The following is a 14,256-nucleotide window of genomic DNA, read 5'->3' on the forward strand; positions in this document are numbered from 1 at the left end:
GAGGGAGCACACACACAAAACCATTAACAAGCATGTGAAGTTAATTTTTTTATACCATTTTCTTTTATGCATCTTAGGGAATATCTTCGAAGGATAGATTCTCTTAGCTCGCTGAAAACACCTTCTACTCAAATCCATATCCTTAAATCCCCAATACCAGAACACAATGTATAAACACAAAACAGTATGATTTTGCCATAAATTTTTAAATGCATTCCTAGAGATACATGCAAAATTTATAGAAGGAAACAGAAGAAATTCAACAGTGATTACTCTTTAGGAGAAGAGTGTAAGAACAGGAAGGGGGGCTTTCACTTTTCACGGAGTACCTTTTTGAATTTCTAATTGATACCTATCACTTTAAAATATCACTTTAAATTATCTGGATGGTGAGCTTTTTAAATTTTTTCTCTATTTTGAAAAAGAATTATAATCTTATAGCAACATATCACATCTTATAACTAAAATACATTTACTACATGTTAAAGGTCCCTACAACTTGAGTGCTGTTGATTAGGTTCCCAGGCTAATGCCAGTACCTTATTTTGGACCCTCCTTTTAGGGTAACACTGTGCTATAAGCTCACATGGCAAAGAACCCAAACTCCGCTCACTCCAAGTTCCTGTGGGACAGGCATTCAGAGTTTCAACCCAGAACAACCAAAAAAATCTTCAGTTTGCCTTAGCACAGGATGATGTATTTCTCTGCTTCTAGCCTCCCTGCTAGAAGTATGGCTGGGCACACAACAAGAACAGAGCTCCAATGGGTTCAGAGTAAAGGAGTCAGGATTTGAGGTATATTTTGGGTAAATCCCAAGGACACTTCTTGGTCCTTAGGTGGGCTTCCTATCCCGTAAGTGCCTTCTTCTACAGCTAGACTTTCCATCACTCACAGCGTCACTCCATATCCAAACATGACAGAAAATGAAACATTTAAAAGACATGCTTTCCAACCAAATCAATAGTGCCAACCACCGTAATTCTTCAGGACAGCATTTCCTTGTGTTTGTTGGCAATTCCTAAGAACTGTGTCCTAGAATTCTAAATCAAACAGCATGAACATCAAATCTTCACAGGTTAATCCTCTTTACTCACAATTTTATATCTTGAGCTTCCTTATGCATAATCTCCAGAATAGACTTACAAGCCGCAGAGGTACCTTCAGGGGTAGAGAGGATAGTAATTGACTTCTCAGCAGCGCCTGCATTCTCTTTACGATGGACATCAATTCTTACGGTGAGCGCAATGGAAGAAGGAAAGGAGAGCTGTAAGCACATATTCACAATTACAGAGTCTACTAAGTACCAACTTCAAAGTCATAGGACTTCCGGAAAAAGAGTGGATGACTCACTTCCCTCAAGAGTATCAACTCTTGATAAGCTGTCAACTTTTGATGTCTTAAAGACAAAATTTGAATTCCAGGAATATCCACCCCCCCATCCTCTTTCCTCAATTAGGCACATCTTTTCATCCCCCCAAGCTGTATGTGCCTAATTTTTCATCTTGGTGTCACAGAACAAACATCTCATGTCAGGGAACCTTGGTTCAGACAAAAGGGCTTCTTCTGCTCTAACCAAGAGAGCCAGAGTTGGAATCCCACAAGCCAGGCTGAACTCATTATGCCACACAGAATATCCACTATCCATCGTATGAGATTTTGCTCATCTGTTTCTTCTTGCAAGGCTCTTTCCACATTTTGCCTCCTTGATAGAGGAAAGTCCACCAAAAAAAAAAAAAAGAAGAAGAAGAAGTGATAGCAATGGAACTCCAGAAGATGGCAATTCTACTTCCGAGAAAACCAAATGGCTAATCAAAACGAAATGATGTTCAACCTTCCTAGTAATTACATATGTATCCATCAAAACAAGATGTCACAGGGTTCCAGACCTTCGAATAGTTTCGATAAAATTAAGTGTTGACAAGAGGATGGAAATGGGCACACTCACACTTTGGTGGGAGTGTAGACCAAACAAGCAGGACCTGCCAAAGCAGAAGTGCTTACCTCTTGACCCAAGAATCCACTACTTTTTGTAACATCTCCTACAGATACATTCTCATATGTGGGCCTGTAAGTAGTATTTCTCATCCTCAGCATTACTGACATTTTGGGCCCGATTATTCCTTGTTGGGGGAGTCGTTCTGTGCCCTGCAGAATGCTCAGTAGTATCCCTGGCCTCAGCCCATTAGATGCCGGTAGCACCTCCTCATCCAGTTGGGACAACCACACTGTCTCCAGACATGACCTAATGATGTCTGCTAGATCACCACTGCCTGAACACCGCTGGCCTAAGAATATTCACTGTGGCACTACTTACACAGAAAGAAAATTGGAATTATCTTTAAAATGCTCATCAGGGTACTATGGTGAGCACTGTGAATTGTGTAAGACTGATGAATCACAGACCTGTACCCCTGAAACAAATAATACATTATATGTTAATAAAGAATAATTTAAAAATTTTTTAAAAAAATAAAATGCCCATCAGGAAGAGGCTGTTAAGTAACATGTCATCTAGCGGTGTAAAAACACGTTGTCAAATTACAGGAACTAACAAAAAGGTCCTTCATCTTCCATGAGAAACAACACAAAACTTACCATGATCGGATTTCTCTTTTAAAGCTATACATGTAGGTATAGTAGGTACAAGGAACAAGGCCTACAAAGTTACATTCTCACCTTAACAATGACTACCTCCAGGAATAAGACAAAAGGTAACTCCCCTTTTTAAAAAATTTTTCATGCTTGTATATGTTGAATTAAATAAAAAAATAAGTCTTCTATTATTTAGAACGTACAAGAAAGAAAATCAGCTATCTGGAAAAGTGTGTCTGGGGAAAATCAAGTACTGGTGAGTCCCTCTAAGCCACTCGAACATCAGAAAACCTATAGAACTCCTGGCCATTAAGAATGACCACTTCAAGGGTGCCTGGCTGGCTCAGTGGATTAAGCTTCCGACTCTTTAATTTTGGCTCAAGGTTCCAAGCTTGCTCAGCAAGGTCTTTGCTTGAGATTCTCTTTTTCACTCACCCCCAAAAGAAATTTTTAAAAATGAAATGAAATGTACTTGGTTTAAAAGATAAGAAGAATGACCACTTTATCACACCAATAAAGTCAAGGTTTGGATTTCATGATCTTAAATGTTTGAAAACTGGTGATTTATCTCAGAATTAAAACCTAGACTAAGGGGTGCCTGGGTGGCTCAATGGGTTAAAGCCTCTGTCTTTGGCTCAGGTCATAACTGTGGGGTACTGGGATCAAGCCCCTCATCGGGCTCCCTGCTCGGCGAGGAGCCTGCTTCTCCCTCTCCAGCTCCCCTGTGCTTGTGGTCCCTCTTTCGCTGTATCTCTCTGTCATAAATAAAATCTTTAAAAAAAAAAAAAACCTAGACTAAAAAATAAGGGCAACAAGTAGGTGAGGAGATGGGTAGGATAAAGGGGATTAAGAGGACACTTAACATGGTAAGCACTGAGTATGTATGCAATTGTTGAATCATTATATTGTACACCTGAAAATAATGTAATGCTGTATGGTAATTATGCTTCAATTTAAAAAAATTTCCAAACCCTTAGAAAAAAAGAAAAAGGTGATAAGAAAATGAAACATATAAGGGACATTTAGAAATAATTAAAAAGTGCTTCAGGGAACAGTCCCAATCTCAGGAATCATCTTTCCAACCACTGCTTCAATCCCCCGCCACTGTAAGTACTGCTGATATTCTAGTAGGTGACATACTAATCTCCCTCCTTCTAGTTTATTTCCACCCATTCACTGTGTGAAGGATTACAAAACTCTGATCCTCTGAGAGAAGAAATACTGCTTTACAGATCAGGGTAGCCCTCTGAGACCATTCCAGAAACAGAGGATCTAATAATGACCAGGTTCAATGGCAAGAGTTAATTAAATCCACCAGCAGAACTCTGCAAATGAATCATCGGATATAACAAAAATTGCTTCCCTTCCCTCTCCATCCTCCATCTTCCTGCTTTAAATAAAACAAACAGTTCAACTTAAATAACAGAAGCCCTTTCCTCTGACAAGGAAATGAGTAGCTTTAAAAGGAAAACTCTAATCTGCCACACGACAAGGAAGGGAAACCATTTAATAATTAGTTTCTGCAGGTAACAGTGGATCAAGAAAAGCAAGGATCCCTCGAATTTTAATATTAAAACCAGGCAAATAAGGATTAAAACTGATCCCAACTCTGGTTCACCTGTCTTCTCCACTCCCAATATTATGAAGTCAAAGACCACTGATTTAGCACAAAGGTAATCCATATCTAACATTTCCGGCTTCAAAGCGGGGGAAGGTTGGGGAAAGCAGGGTCAGACATCAATCTGCAGGTAGAGTGGGTGTGCAACAACACCAGTAAGCACAGTTCGTTTGGGTTCTGCATGAAAAATGAGCCAGCTAGCTCAACACAGGCATGGTGCCTATGATAAACATGGATATCCTCGTAAGCCTATTGGAACAAATATACATAAACAAGATACTCACAGCACCATAGCCGTACTTTCAGGAAAAGACTGCTTAATTGCTTGGACCACATGAAATAATTTTCCTTACTTTAAATTTAAAAAGCTCTCTGTAGCTGGGCCAAGGCCATTTCCATACTCTTTTGCATAGAATAACATGGCCACTTCTCCCCAGTTCACTCAGTGTTCTTCAGGAAATACGGCAGCTGCTGCCCAGAGATGTGCCTAGTGCACTTTACAGAATAGGGTTGAAGACAGTTCATTCCTAAGCTTCTTTGTGTCAAAATCTCCACATACAGCCTAACAGGATGGTTAATAAAGCAGAACTAATATATAATTCATTGAAGCTTTTAAATTGATAGAGTATCTTAGCCATATTTTAAGGACACTGAACATAATTTACAACCAGTCGTTTCATTCAGACAAATATGACAGCCTTCTACATACCAGACCATGTGCCAGCACTGGGGCTACTGTCTGTTTATACTACTTTCTACTCCTGCAAAGTGAACACTAATGTTTAATGGAGAATCTTCCAATCCCTTAAAATCAGCCTATAAAAGCTATCAAACATCCTTTAAAAAAAAAAAAGTCAATCTAACTGCAAGGCTTAAACCTGGGATAAGTTTGGAACATAAGCTGGATGATTTTTTTACTGAAGTAAAGCAAGACTGAAAAACCATCTCTGTACTGAACCCAGAAAATTATTTCCAACAACACTGCAGGCAGGTATTCCTGGGGATTTGGGTGTGGATAGGGGAGCAGAAAACAACCAAGAAGTGGCCCTTTTATTCATCAGTGCCTCCCCCATCAGAAGTGGATTAGGGATCATTTGTTTTCCATTCATGTGTGCAAATTTGAACTTTTCTTTGAGATTAAGCCTCAGATTTATATAAAGTGAACACTAAGGTATCAAATCACAAGGTTTTTCCGGATTCCCAACTACTGTGCAAGGAAGGATCATAGCCACACAGAGAAGGACACCAAGTACAAGAACTTACTCTGTTAATAAAATCCAAAGGGGAGAACATCAACACCCGCTGTGGCCTCACCAGTACTCACTTAGACTGAGTCTGTTTGGTAATGTTCCGAATGGTGGCGCCTTCTTTTCCTATTATGGCTCCAACAAACTGAGTGGGGACGAGGAGGCGTAGTGGCAAGTCACATGGTTTCTGCTTGGAGACTGATCCTGGAGACCCTTGTCTCGATGAGCCCCTCTGCCCAAACCCACGGCGACCTCGGGGCTGCTGCGAGGGGTTCTGCTGGGCAGCAATTTCATCAGGGATGTAGGCCACTTTCAATGTGAAGCTCTCCAACTGGAATCCATTAAGCTTGTCTAATGCTCTGGAAGGTGACAAAGAGCGGAGTATGGGAAGCGAAATCAAGCTCTATAAAACTTTCAGCAAAGCAATACCCATCTCTTCCACTCAGGGTTACTAGTTCTAAAACTTCTGTATAAAGCCACTGAATAAGGGCACCTGGGTGGCTCAGTGGGTTAAGCCGCTGCCTTCGGCTCAGGTCATGATCTCAGGGTCCTGGGATCGAGTCCCGCGTCGGGCTCTCTGCTCAGCAGGGAGCCTGCTTCCTCCTCTCTCTCTCTCTGCCTGCCTCTCTGCCTACTTGTGATCTCTCTCTGTCAAATAAGTAAATAAATAAAAATCTTAAAAAAAAAAAGCCACTGAATAAGCAGCAACCCCTTAACATATGTAATCCAACCCCCAAATACACACACACTCACATCGCGCAAAAGACCAAGCTTCCAAGGAGAACATATTTACCATCTACAATGAAAAGCAGAAAATAAAAAAGCTTAATCAAAAGAGTTTAACAAAATGTTACTACTGTAAGGTTAGTAACAGCTTATGAGTACCCAAATAGCAAGAGAAGTGAGTGGGCAGTCTTGGTCTTGTCCTGTTTTTCCAAATCAGAACAGAAAAGACGTTACAAATATGTACCTCTCTCACCTCACCCTCCTAAAAAACGATAGTATTAAAACACTGTAAGAATTTAAGGACAAATCTCCCTAGACCATTTACAGGAGAGTCACAGAAATTATTTCTCAGGATAATCAATTAGTCAATAAATTCTAAGCGCCCATCATGAGCAAGCCCCTCAGAAAACAGCATTCCCTGACCTTGTGGAGTTTATGATCTGATTTGGGGCAGAGAGGCAGGGGTGCTGGTGAACCAAAAAGAGCAAATGAAGCTATTTTCTTCTTTATCTATCCATCCATCCATGCATCCATGCATCCATTTATCCACCCATCTCTATATTTTCAGAGGAGCTCTACTTTTTTCTTCATTTTTAAACCTTATCATGGAAAAGTACCCAATCTTTAGCATACAGCACAATGAATTTTCTTAAGTTGAACGTGCATACCCAGATCCAGAACTAGGAGACACCAATGCCCCAGAAGCCCCACTACGACCTGTTTCAGTAATTAGCCCTCCCCCAGATTTCTAACCCAACAGATTAACTTTGCCTATTTCAAACGTCATATTAATAAGTATATATGAGTTAAGTATATATGAGTACTATCATGCCTGGCATCTTTTACTTACAAGATTCATCTACATTATTGTGTTCTAACTTACCTACATGTTTTATAAGTGGACAACTCAACAAAAAATTGATAGACAAGATATGGCCAAGATTTCAAAAGCACACATAAATACTTCTAAGAACATACACTCCCCAGTGCATAACAAAATTAAAAACATGTAAAGATCCCACACTTTTTCTGTAGGGTTACACAGTCTTTGCTCAGACTGTGTTCCAATGGGCACTGACTTTAGCCCAGGCAGGGAAAGAAAAACAGGCATGAAGCAGTTTCTCTCTAGTTGCTCAGAGTGGTCATTTCTAGTTCACACACTGTTTTCCTTATTTGCAGATTCAGTTTCTGACTCGGATGCAAAGATGGAAAAAAGCAGTAGTTCTAACATCAAAAAGGGCACCGTAAGCATGCAATTGGCAGACAGGGCATGCAGATGTTCTCAGGACCCCTAATTCTGCCCTCTCTTCTTCCTTGAATTCTCTGCTGCATCACTGTCCCACAGTGCCTAGAGCACAGAATGAACCCAGATTATGAAGCTGGTATCAAACAGAAATATACAAATAACAAGAAATTTCTCTGCCTGCATCAACTCCCCCAAGACCCTTCCCACAATCAATGTTAACTGAAAATGTCTGCAAACGGACCAGTACTTTCCATACATGTACACACATGTGTATATTTTCAGTACCCCCTTTAAAAGCGTAATTGAACCTGAAACTAATGTAACATTGTGGGTCAACTATACTCAAAGTAAAAAAAAAAAAAAATTAAGAGGTACAAATTTTAGCTTTCCGTACTATGGATATAATGTACAACATAATAACAGTTAATTCTGCTGTGTGGTGTATCTAAAAGTTGTTAGAAGATTCTGAACATTCTCATCAGGAGGAATAATGGTTTCTTTTTTTTCTATCTGAGATGGCAGATGTTAACTAGTTTGCCTAGTAGGTAATCATTTCATCATATATGTTAAGTCATGATGTACATCTTAAACTTACATAGTCCTTTGTTAATTACTTCTCAGTAAAACTGGTAAGTAAGAAAAATTATAAATTATACCGACAAAAGCACACATACATAATTTGAACACAAATACTGTAAAGAACAGTGTTTGGCTGCTAAATTAACAATATTTCAATAATTTTTTAATTAAAAATTGCTTTAAGATACCTTTAAAAAAGGGCATGTGGTTGGCTCAGTTGGTTAAGCGACTGCCTTCAGCTCAGGTCTTGATCTTGGAGTTCCAGGATGGAGTCCTACATTGGGCTCCCTACTCAGCGGACAGTCTGCTTCTCCCTCTGACCCTCCCCCTGCCTCATGCTCTCTCTTTCAAATAAATAAACAAAATATTAAAAACAAAAACAAAAAAAACCTAAAAACATAAAAGCATAATTGAGATCTTAATATAGTTTTTGGTTTTGCTCCCTCCCCACCAAATACATCTTGGGATATTTCTCAATGATCTCTTTTTCAGAGAACATTGTTTTCCTTTTTTTTTTTTTAAGATTTTATTTTATTTTTTTATTTGAGAGAGGGAGAGACTGGGGGGGGGCACACCAGCCGCAGGGAGAGGCGGGGGGGTGGGGAGAGTGCAGACTCCCCGCTGAGCAGCACCCAGAGATCATGACCTGAGCCGAAGGCAGACACTTAACTGAATGAGCCACCCAGGGCCCCCAGAGGACGTTCTTGTCCTAAGTTTCACAGGGCAATACCAGCACATATAGCACAACTTTCACCAATGCTCTGATAACAGAACCTTAGGTTAACACATTGTTCCTTTCTCCCTCTCCTCTTTTTTCTTAGGGGAAAATGTGGATTAAGGGCCAAAAAAATATTTTGGTTATTCTAAAAGATGACAACAGCTGAGAAATTTTATTAACATTTATGAGGTATACGTATTATAGAAAACTGGGATTGGGGCGCCTGGGTGGCTCAGTGGGTTAAAGCCTCTGCCTTTGGCTCAGGTCATGATTCCAGGGTCCTGGGATCAAGCCCTGCATTGGGCTCTCTGCTCAGCAGGGAGCCTGCTTCCTCCCCTCTCTCTTCTCTCTCTCTGCCTACTTGTGATCTCTGTCTGTCAAATGAATAAAAATTAAAAAATCTTTAAAAAAAAAAAGGCTAGAATTGCACACAAGTTTCAACCAATTAGATATTCATTCAAAGCAACTTTTAACTATTTCAAAGGCCATGGTTAAACAGATCACTGACAGTTCTTTCAAAACCATAAGGAAAGGGGCAGCTGGGTGGCTCAGTGAGTTAAGCATCCAACTCTTGATTTCGGCTCAGGCCATGATCTCAGGGTGGTGAGGTCAAGCCCTGCATTCCCGTGTCAGGCTCTGTGCTCAGTGGGGAGTCTGCCTCTCTCCCTCTGCCCTTTCCCAGAAAACTCCTGCGCACATATGCACCATGCTCTCTAACAAATACATCTTTAAAAAAAAAAAAAAAAAAAAAGGAAAGCTGAATGCAGTAATGAGGGGATCAACTGTATCTGTGGGCATAAAGGCAGTATAGTTTGCAATAATATTCCTTCCCACTATACAATTGAGTATTGCTAACTTCAGAAGGAAAGAAGTAAAATTGGTGGAGATAAGTCAGTAATGTTACCCAAAAAAGGTAAATAACTTCTTTCTTGAGAGAGAGAGGACCATCCATAGACAGACACGGACCTCCTCCTCTGTGGGGATAAACAGATATACACGTTAACCCCAGAACACTTAGAAGCGCCTGGTGATTATCTAAATAAAGTCACACGTGTCCCCAAGAAACAGCTCTCTCAACCTGGCATAAACTCACTTCCAAACTTCATTGCTTTGCTTTAAAAAAAGATGTTTAGGGGGAAAAGAAAAAACTCCCTCAGAAGGTCAGACAGCATGGTGCTCCAGAAGCCAGTCCATAGCTGGGTCCCCAATGCTCCAAACACAGACCGCTCCTATCAGAGGGCACTCAGCACATACTCTGTGTATCCGCCTGTCTAACTGCCAAACAAGAGTCTAGACCCCTCCAACCACAGTGCTCCAAACTTGGATATAGCTCAAAAGGTACAAGAGTAACCTAACTGCAAACAACGGCTTCATCATGATTAGAGATGGTAAGTTTTTTAAATTTTAGGTCAATTAACTGTAGCCTTTTTATGTCCAAAGTTTAAAATTCAGCTATGTCAAAAAAAAAAAAAAATTCAGCTATGTCATCAGGGGGTCTGCTAACATTATAATATTTTCACCAGACCTACTGTTCATGCAAGATGTATGATAAACAATTATCATAACTACTCAAAACACGTGTTTCAGTTCAAGAGAACTCAAGGATGTTTATCAAGCAAGGGCAACCTCAGGATCCTGTTTCCCATCATTACAAGACTCTGCTCTGATGCGATTTTAAGAGTCATCAGAAGGTGGTAAGTAGTTTTGCTAGCTGGTAGCACTTAATCATATTGATAAGAAGTTTTTCAGGGTAAGTCACAGTGTAGAGGTGAAAGGGCCTTGACATAGAGAATTAGCAGTTTAACTCAAGGATGAAGAAGAGGGAGATAAAGAAGAATTGAGGCCCAGAGAAGTTAAACTTATCCAAGAGTAAACACATACAGCTCTGAGTAGTACAAAAGACGATGGACCAGGGATCAGAATTCTAATCTAACTTGAACAATAAGTAGCCAAGTAACCTTGGAAATGTCATTTTCTTGTTTGGCATTAGCCTCCTCACGGACAAAACTAAAAGATCAGACTCATAGTCCCTTCAGACTCTAAAACTCTAGACATCCCTAGTGTGTATCACATAGCTCTGAACAAAAGGATGTTAAGCCATTATTGGAAAGTCAAACCATTCTGTTTTCTCCTTGTAGGAAGAATAAGAGGTCGAAAAAATAAATAAGAGGTTGAGACACACAATTCTGCCATAATTAGTAAACATCTGGTAATATACCACTGCAGGGATGCAACTTAAGGCAGTTATTACGGACAAAGCCCAAATATTTACCTACGAAGGATTTATTACTAAACTGTTCTAAAAGCAAAAAAAGAAACCTCCAACAACCTGGCTATGCAGCAGAGGGCTGCGAACAGACTGTGGTAGAAGCAAAATATTACAGAGATTACAAATGGTATAAAGTAGTTAATGGCAACATAATCTGTAAAGCTCCATAAAATCACCTTTCGTCACTTTGTAAGTTATGACATGGGACAGTGTCTACTAAACTTCATGGCAAATATTCTCTTGAATGCCAAAATGGCAAGAATTCCCATTGTTTTCCTGCTTTTTGACTCATTTCTTTTTCCAGAATAAATCTTCTATTTATATCATTTTCAAACTTGAAGGGTAACTCTCCTCCTCCTTAGCCATCAGCCACATTGCTTCAAACACTTCTTCAAACGGGTAAAAGAGAATCTACAATGCTAGCTTCAAGCCATGAACAGACTGTATGCCTATACCCTAACAAAAACATCAACATCACAAGTAAGAACCCTGCAGAAAAGGAAGTAGAAGAACTAAATAAATGCCTACAAATTCTGACGGGTCATTTCTGTCACACATTACAAACCTTCCAATGAGTAATATCTGGATAGAGGAAACGGAATCCAGAGAACAATGCCTCTCTTGCTCCGAGACACAAGAAATACTTAAATATGTGCTACATGCTTCTATTTCTAATGATTTTTTTTAAGTTTTCATTTTTGCTACCCATTTTATTATTTTAATAAATTAGTAATTCAAGACTTAAGATTAAAACTAATGTATGTATTTCCTAGCAATGTATGTACTTTTTTTTTTATTTGTCAGAGAGAAAGAGAGAGAGAGAAGAGAGAGAGAGTGCACAAGCAGGCAGAGGCAGAGAGAGAAGCAGGCTCCCCACTGAGCAAGGAGCCCAATGAGGACTCAATCCCAGAACCCTAAGATCATGACCTGAGCTGAAGGCAGCAGCTCAACCAACTGAGCTACTCAGGCATCCCTAATGTATGTATTATTAACCTTTGATTTTTCTTAGCCAGAAGATGGCAGGAAGTTCTATGTTAAATTTTAGAGACACAGTCTTACTCAAGAATCCTCTTAAAAGTGGCATTCATAGAGCTTTAAGTAACAAAGAGGAGCCACAAATGTTTCTAAATTAGGGCCCAATCTCCTGAGTATCAGTGGCCAGTCATTATCCAAAATGAAGTATACTATACAATAAATAATAGGGTATTACCAATAGCAATGAAAATGTTAGGAAAATGCATAATAGTGGCTACCTTTAGAGCTCTTACTATCTTCTGGGTATGATCACAAGTGTTTTGGAGGCATTATTTTAGTTTCTCTGAACATTCTCATAAGCTAAGGACTATAATGACTCCCGCTTTACAAGATGGGAGTGAACTAAAATAGATTAATCTGGCCAGAGTCACAGTGAGAAAAGTGGTGGTGCGGAGTCCATTCCATGGAACTGGACTCGAATACAGTCCCCACCCTCTACTCCCACCTGGGCAAGCACATCTCAGTTACATGCACTCTCTGGTAACAGATGCTAAAAAAGAAGTCAAATGAGATTATCAATTTAGCTCTCGTGACCTGAAGGCATGAGCTTTGGATGGCTGCCAAGGAAAGGGTTTGATGAAATCCTATCAGGCCACTGTAGGCAGCAGACAGTCATTCTGGAGCCCAGAGAGCAGGCAACCAGGGTTGAGGGGAGCAAGTACCAGGGAACCAACCTTCCCCAGCTCAATCTACTGGAAGCTGCTCTAGAAACAATCCAGAAACAGAAGGTTGAAGGTGAGGCCCTCTTTACTGGGTATCTATGTGCCAGGCCATTTGATATGACTGCTTTTTCTAAGTATATGTGTATATGCATGAATCTACTTGTTTCTTGTCAACCCTCATGAAAAAAATGCAGAATCAGAGAGGTCAAGGTTACAGTCAGAGCTGTGTGACTCCAGAGTCCATGCTTGTTTGCTTGCTTGCTTCCTTTTTTTTTTTTTAAGGGCCATATGCACCTCAGTGTTCACAGCAGCAATGTCCGCGATAGCCAAACTGAGTCCATGCTTTCTTCATTACATCCAAAGCCTCTCAAAATCAATTCTACTCACAGAGTAAGAATATACTCCACATCTTTAAAAAAAAAACTTTCTAGAGATTTTTAATGGACAATTTTCACAACATTGTTTCAAAAAACTTTTTTCCATTTTTTAAAAATCTATTAACTTTCTCTGAAGATGCCGTTATTTTCTAATTCTTTTAGATCTCAGGAATTCTTGAGGGGGAGAAGCCCCAATACGTTTATAAGGAAACAACTTGGAGAGGAATTGAAATCAAGTGACGCCCCTCCCCCTCGGTTAATCTCTTTCACCACAGGGAAGCAACATCCTTGAGGACAGTGATTTTGCCTTTATTCGCTGGGATCTTTCAGTCAAAGTTGTAATCAGTAATTGTTTATTGATTAACTATTGGAATAAGGGATATGATGACAATTTCCCTCACTGAAATGCTCAATTTATTAGTTTAGGTTACCTAATTTATTAAATTACAAATTCCTAGCAGTCTTTTCCTCCCTCTTTGGTATCAAAGGACCCTGCCAATTTCCAACAACCACTAACCAAGTACCTTTAGACTAAACTGTCCCTGCGTTCGCATTTCTGTCATGTTAGGATTAATGTCCACAGTAACTGTGCCTTGACTAGCCAGTCTATACTTCCTGTATTTGTACTCTTCTTAACAAGTTGAGTATTTTTTTGAAGAGGGAGGGAAGTGCTAAATGTCAACCTGTTCCTACTTAAGTTCCTTCTAGGAAGTCTTCAAAGCTATGTAAGTTATGTCTCCTTATAACTAAGTAACTCCTAAATTAAGTACTTCCTCCTTTACCTGGCCTCACATAAGTTTTCAAAGAGACAACTAGGACAGGCCTCTACCTCCAAATATCCTTTGGTTTAACATGTTATCTCATATTTTCCATCTAACACAGAGTTGAATCTACAGAGTATTCAACACAGATCTTTGTAAAAACTGAAATACAGAATACAAAATGGAACACTGTAGTCTTACTGCCCTCACTTTGATGCCCCAATCTACTTTCCTGTTTTTCCCCTCACATGATATGGTTGAAGAAAAAGTTGTTGTTTTTTTTTTAAAGCCAGTTTTACAACTTACACTACAATTTCTGTAATATCCAAACACCTCTTATAAACCTTTTTCAAATGTGCGCTTTTAAACATATTCAAAGTTTCATGTTAAAACATTAAAAGTGAATCCCATTAAGTCTCATTTAGG

The 14,256-nt window shown here is 39.6% G+C and overlaps 1 protein-coding gene across 2 annotated transcripts in view; it reads right to left on the reverse strand.

Moving 5' to 3' along the window:
- The window catches only part of IGF2BP3 (insulin like growth factor 2 mRNA binding protein 3), a 144,017-nt gene that overhangs the window by 27,073 nt on the left and 102,688 nt on the right, over positions 1-14,256 (reverse strand). For both annotated transcript variants that reach the window (XM_044246216.1, XM_044246215.1), the window contains exons 6-7: positions 5,535-5,816; positions 1,095-1,229 (exon numbers count right to left, since the gene is read on the reverse strand). In XM_044246216.1, coding sequence (XP_044102151.1) covers positions 1,095-1,229; positions 5,535-5,816 — 417 coding nt within the window. The remainder of the gene's footprint in view (positions 1-1,094; positions 1,230-5,534; positions 5,817-14,256) is intronic.

The sequence above is a fragment of the Neovison vison genome, chromosome 4, assembly GCF_020171115.1.
Source record: "Neovison vison isolate M4711 chromosome 4, ASM_NN_V1, whole genome shotgun sequence".
NCBI lineage: Eukaryota > Metazoa > Chordata > Mammalia > Carnivora > Mustelidae > Neogale > Neogale vison.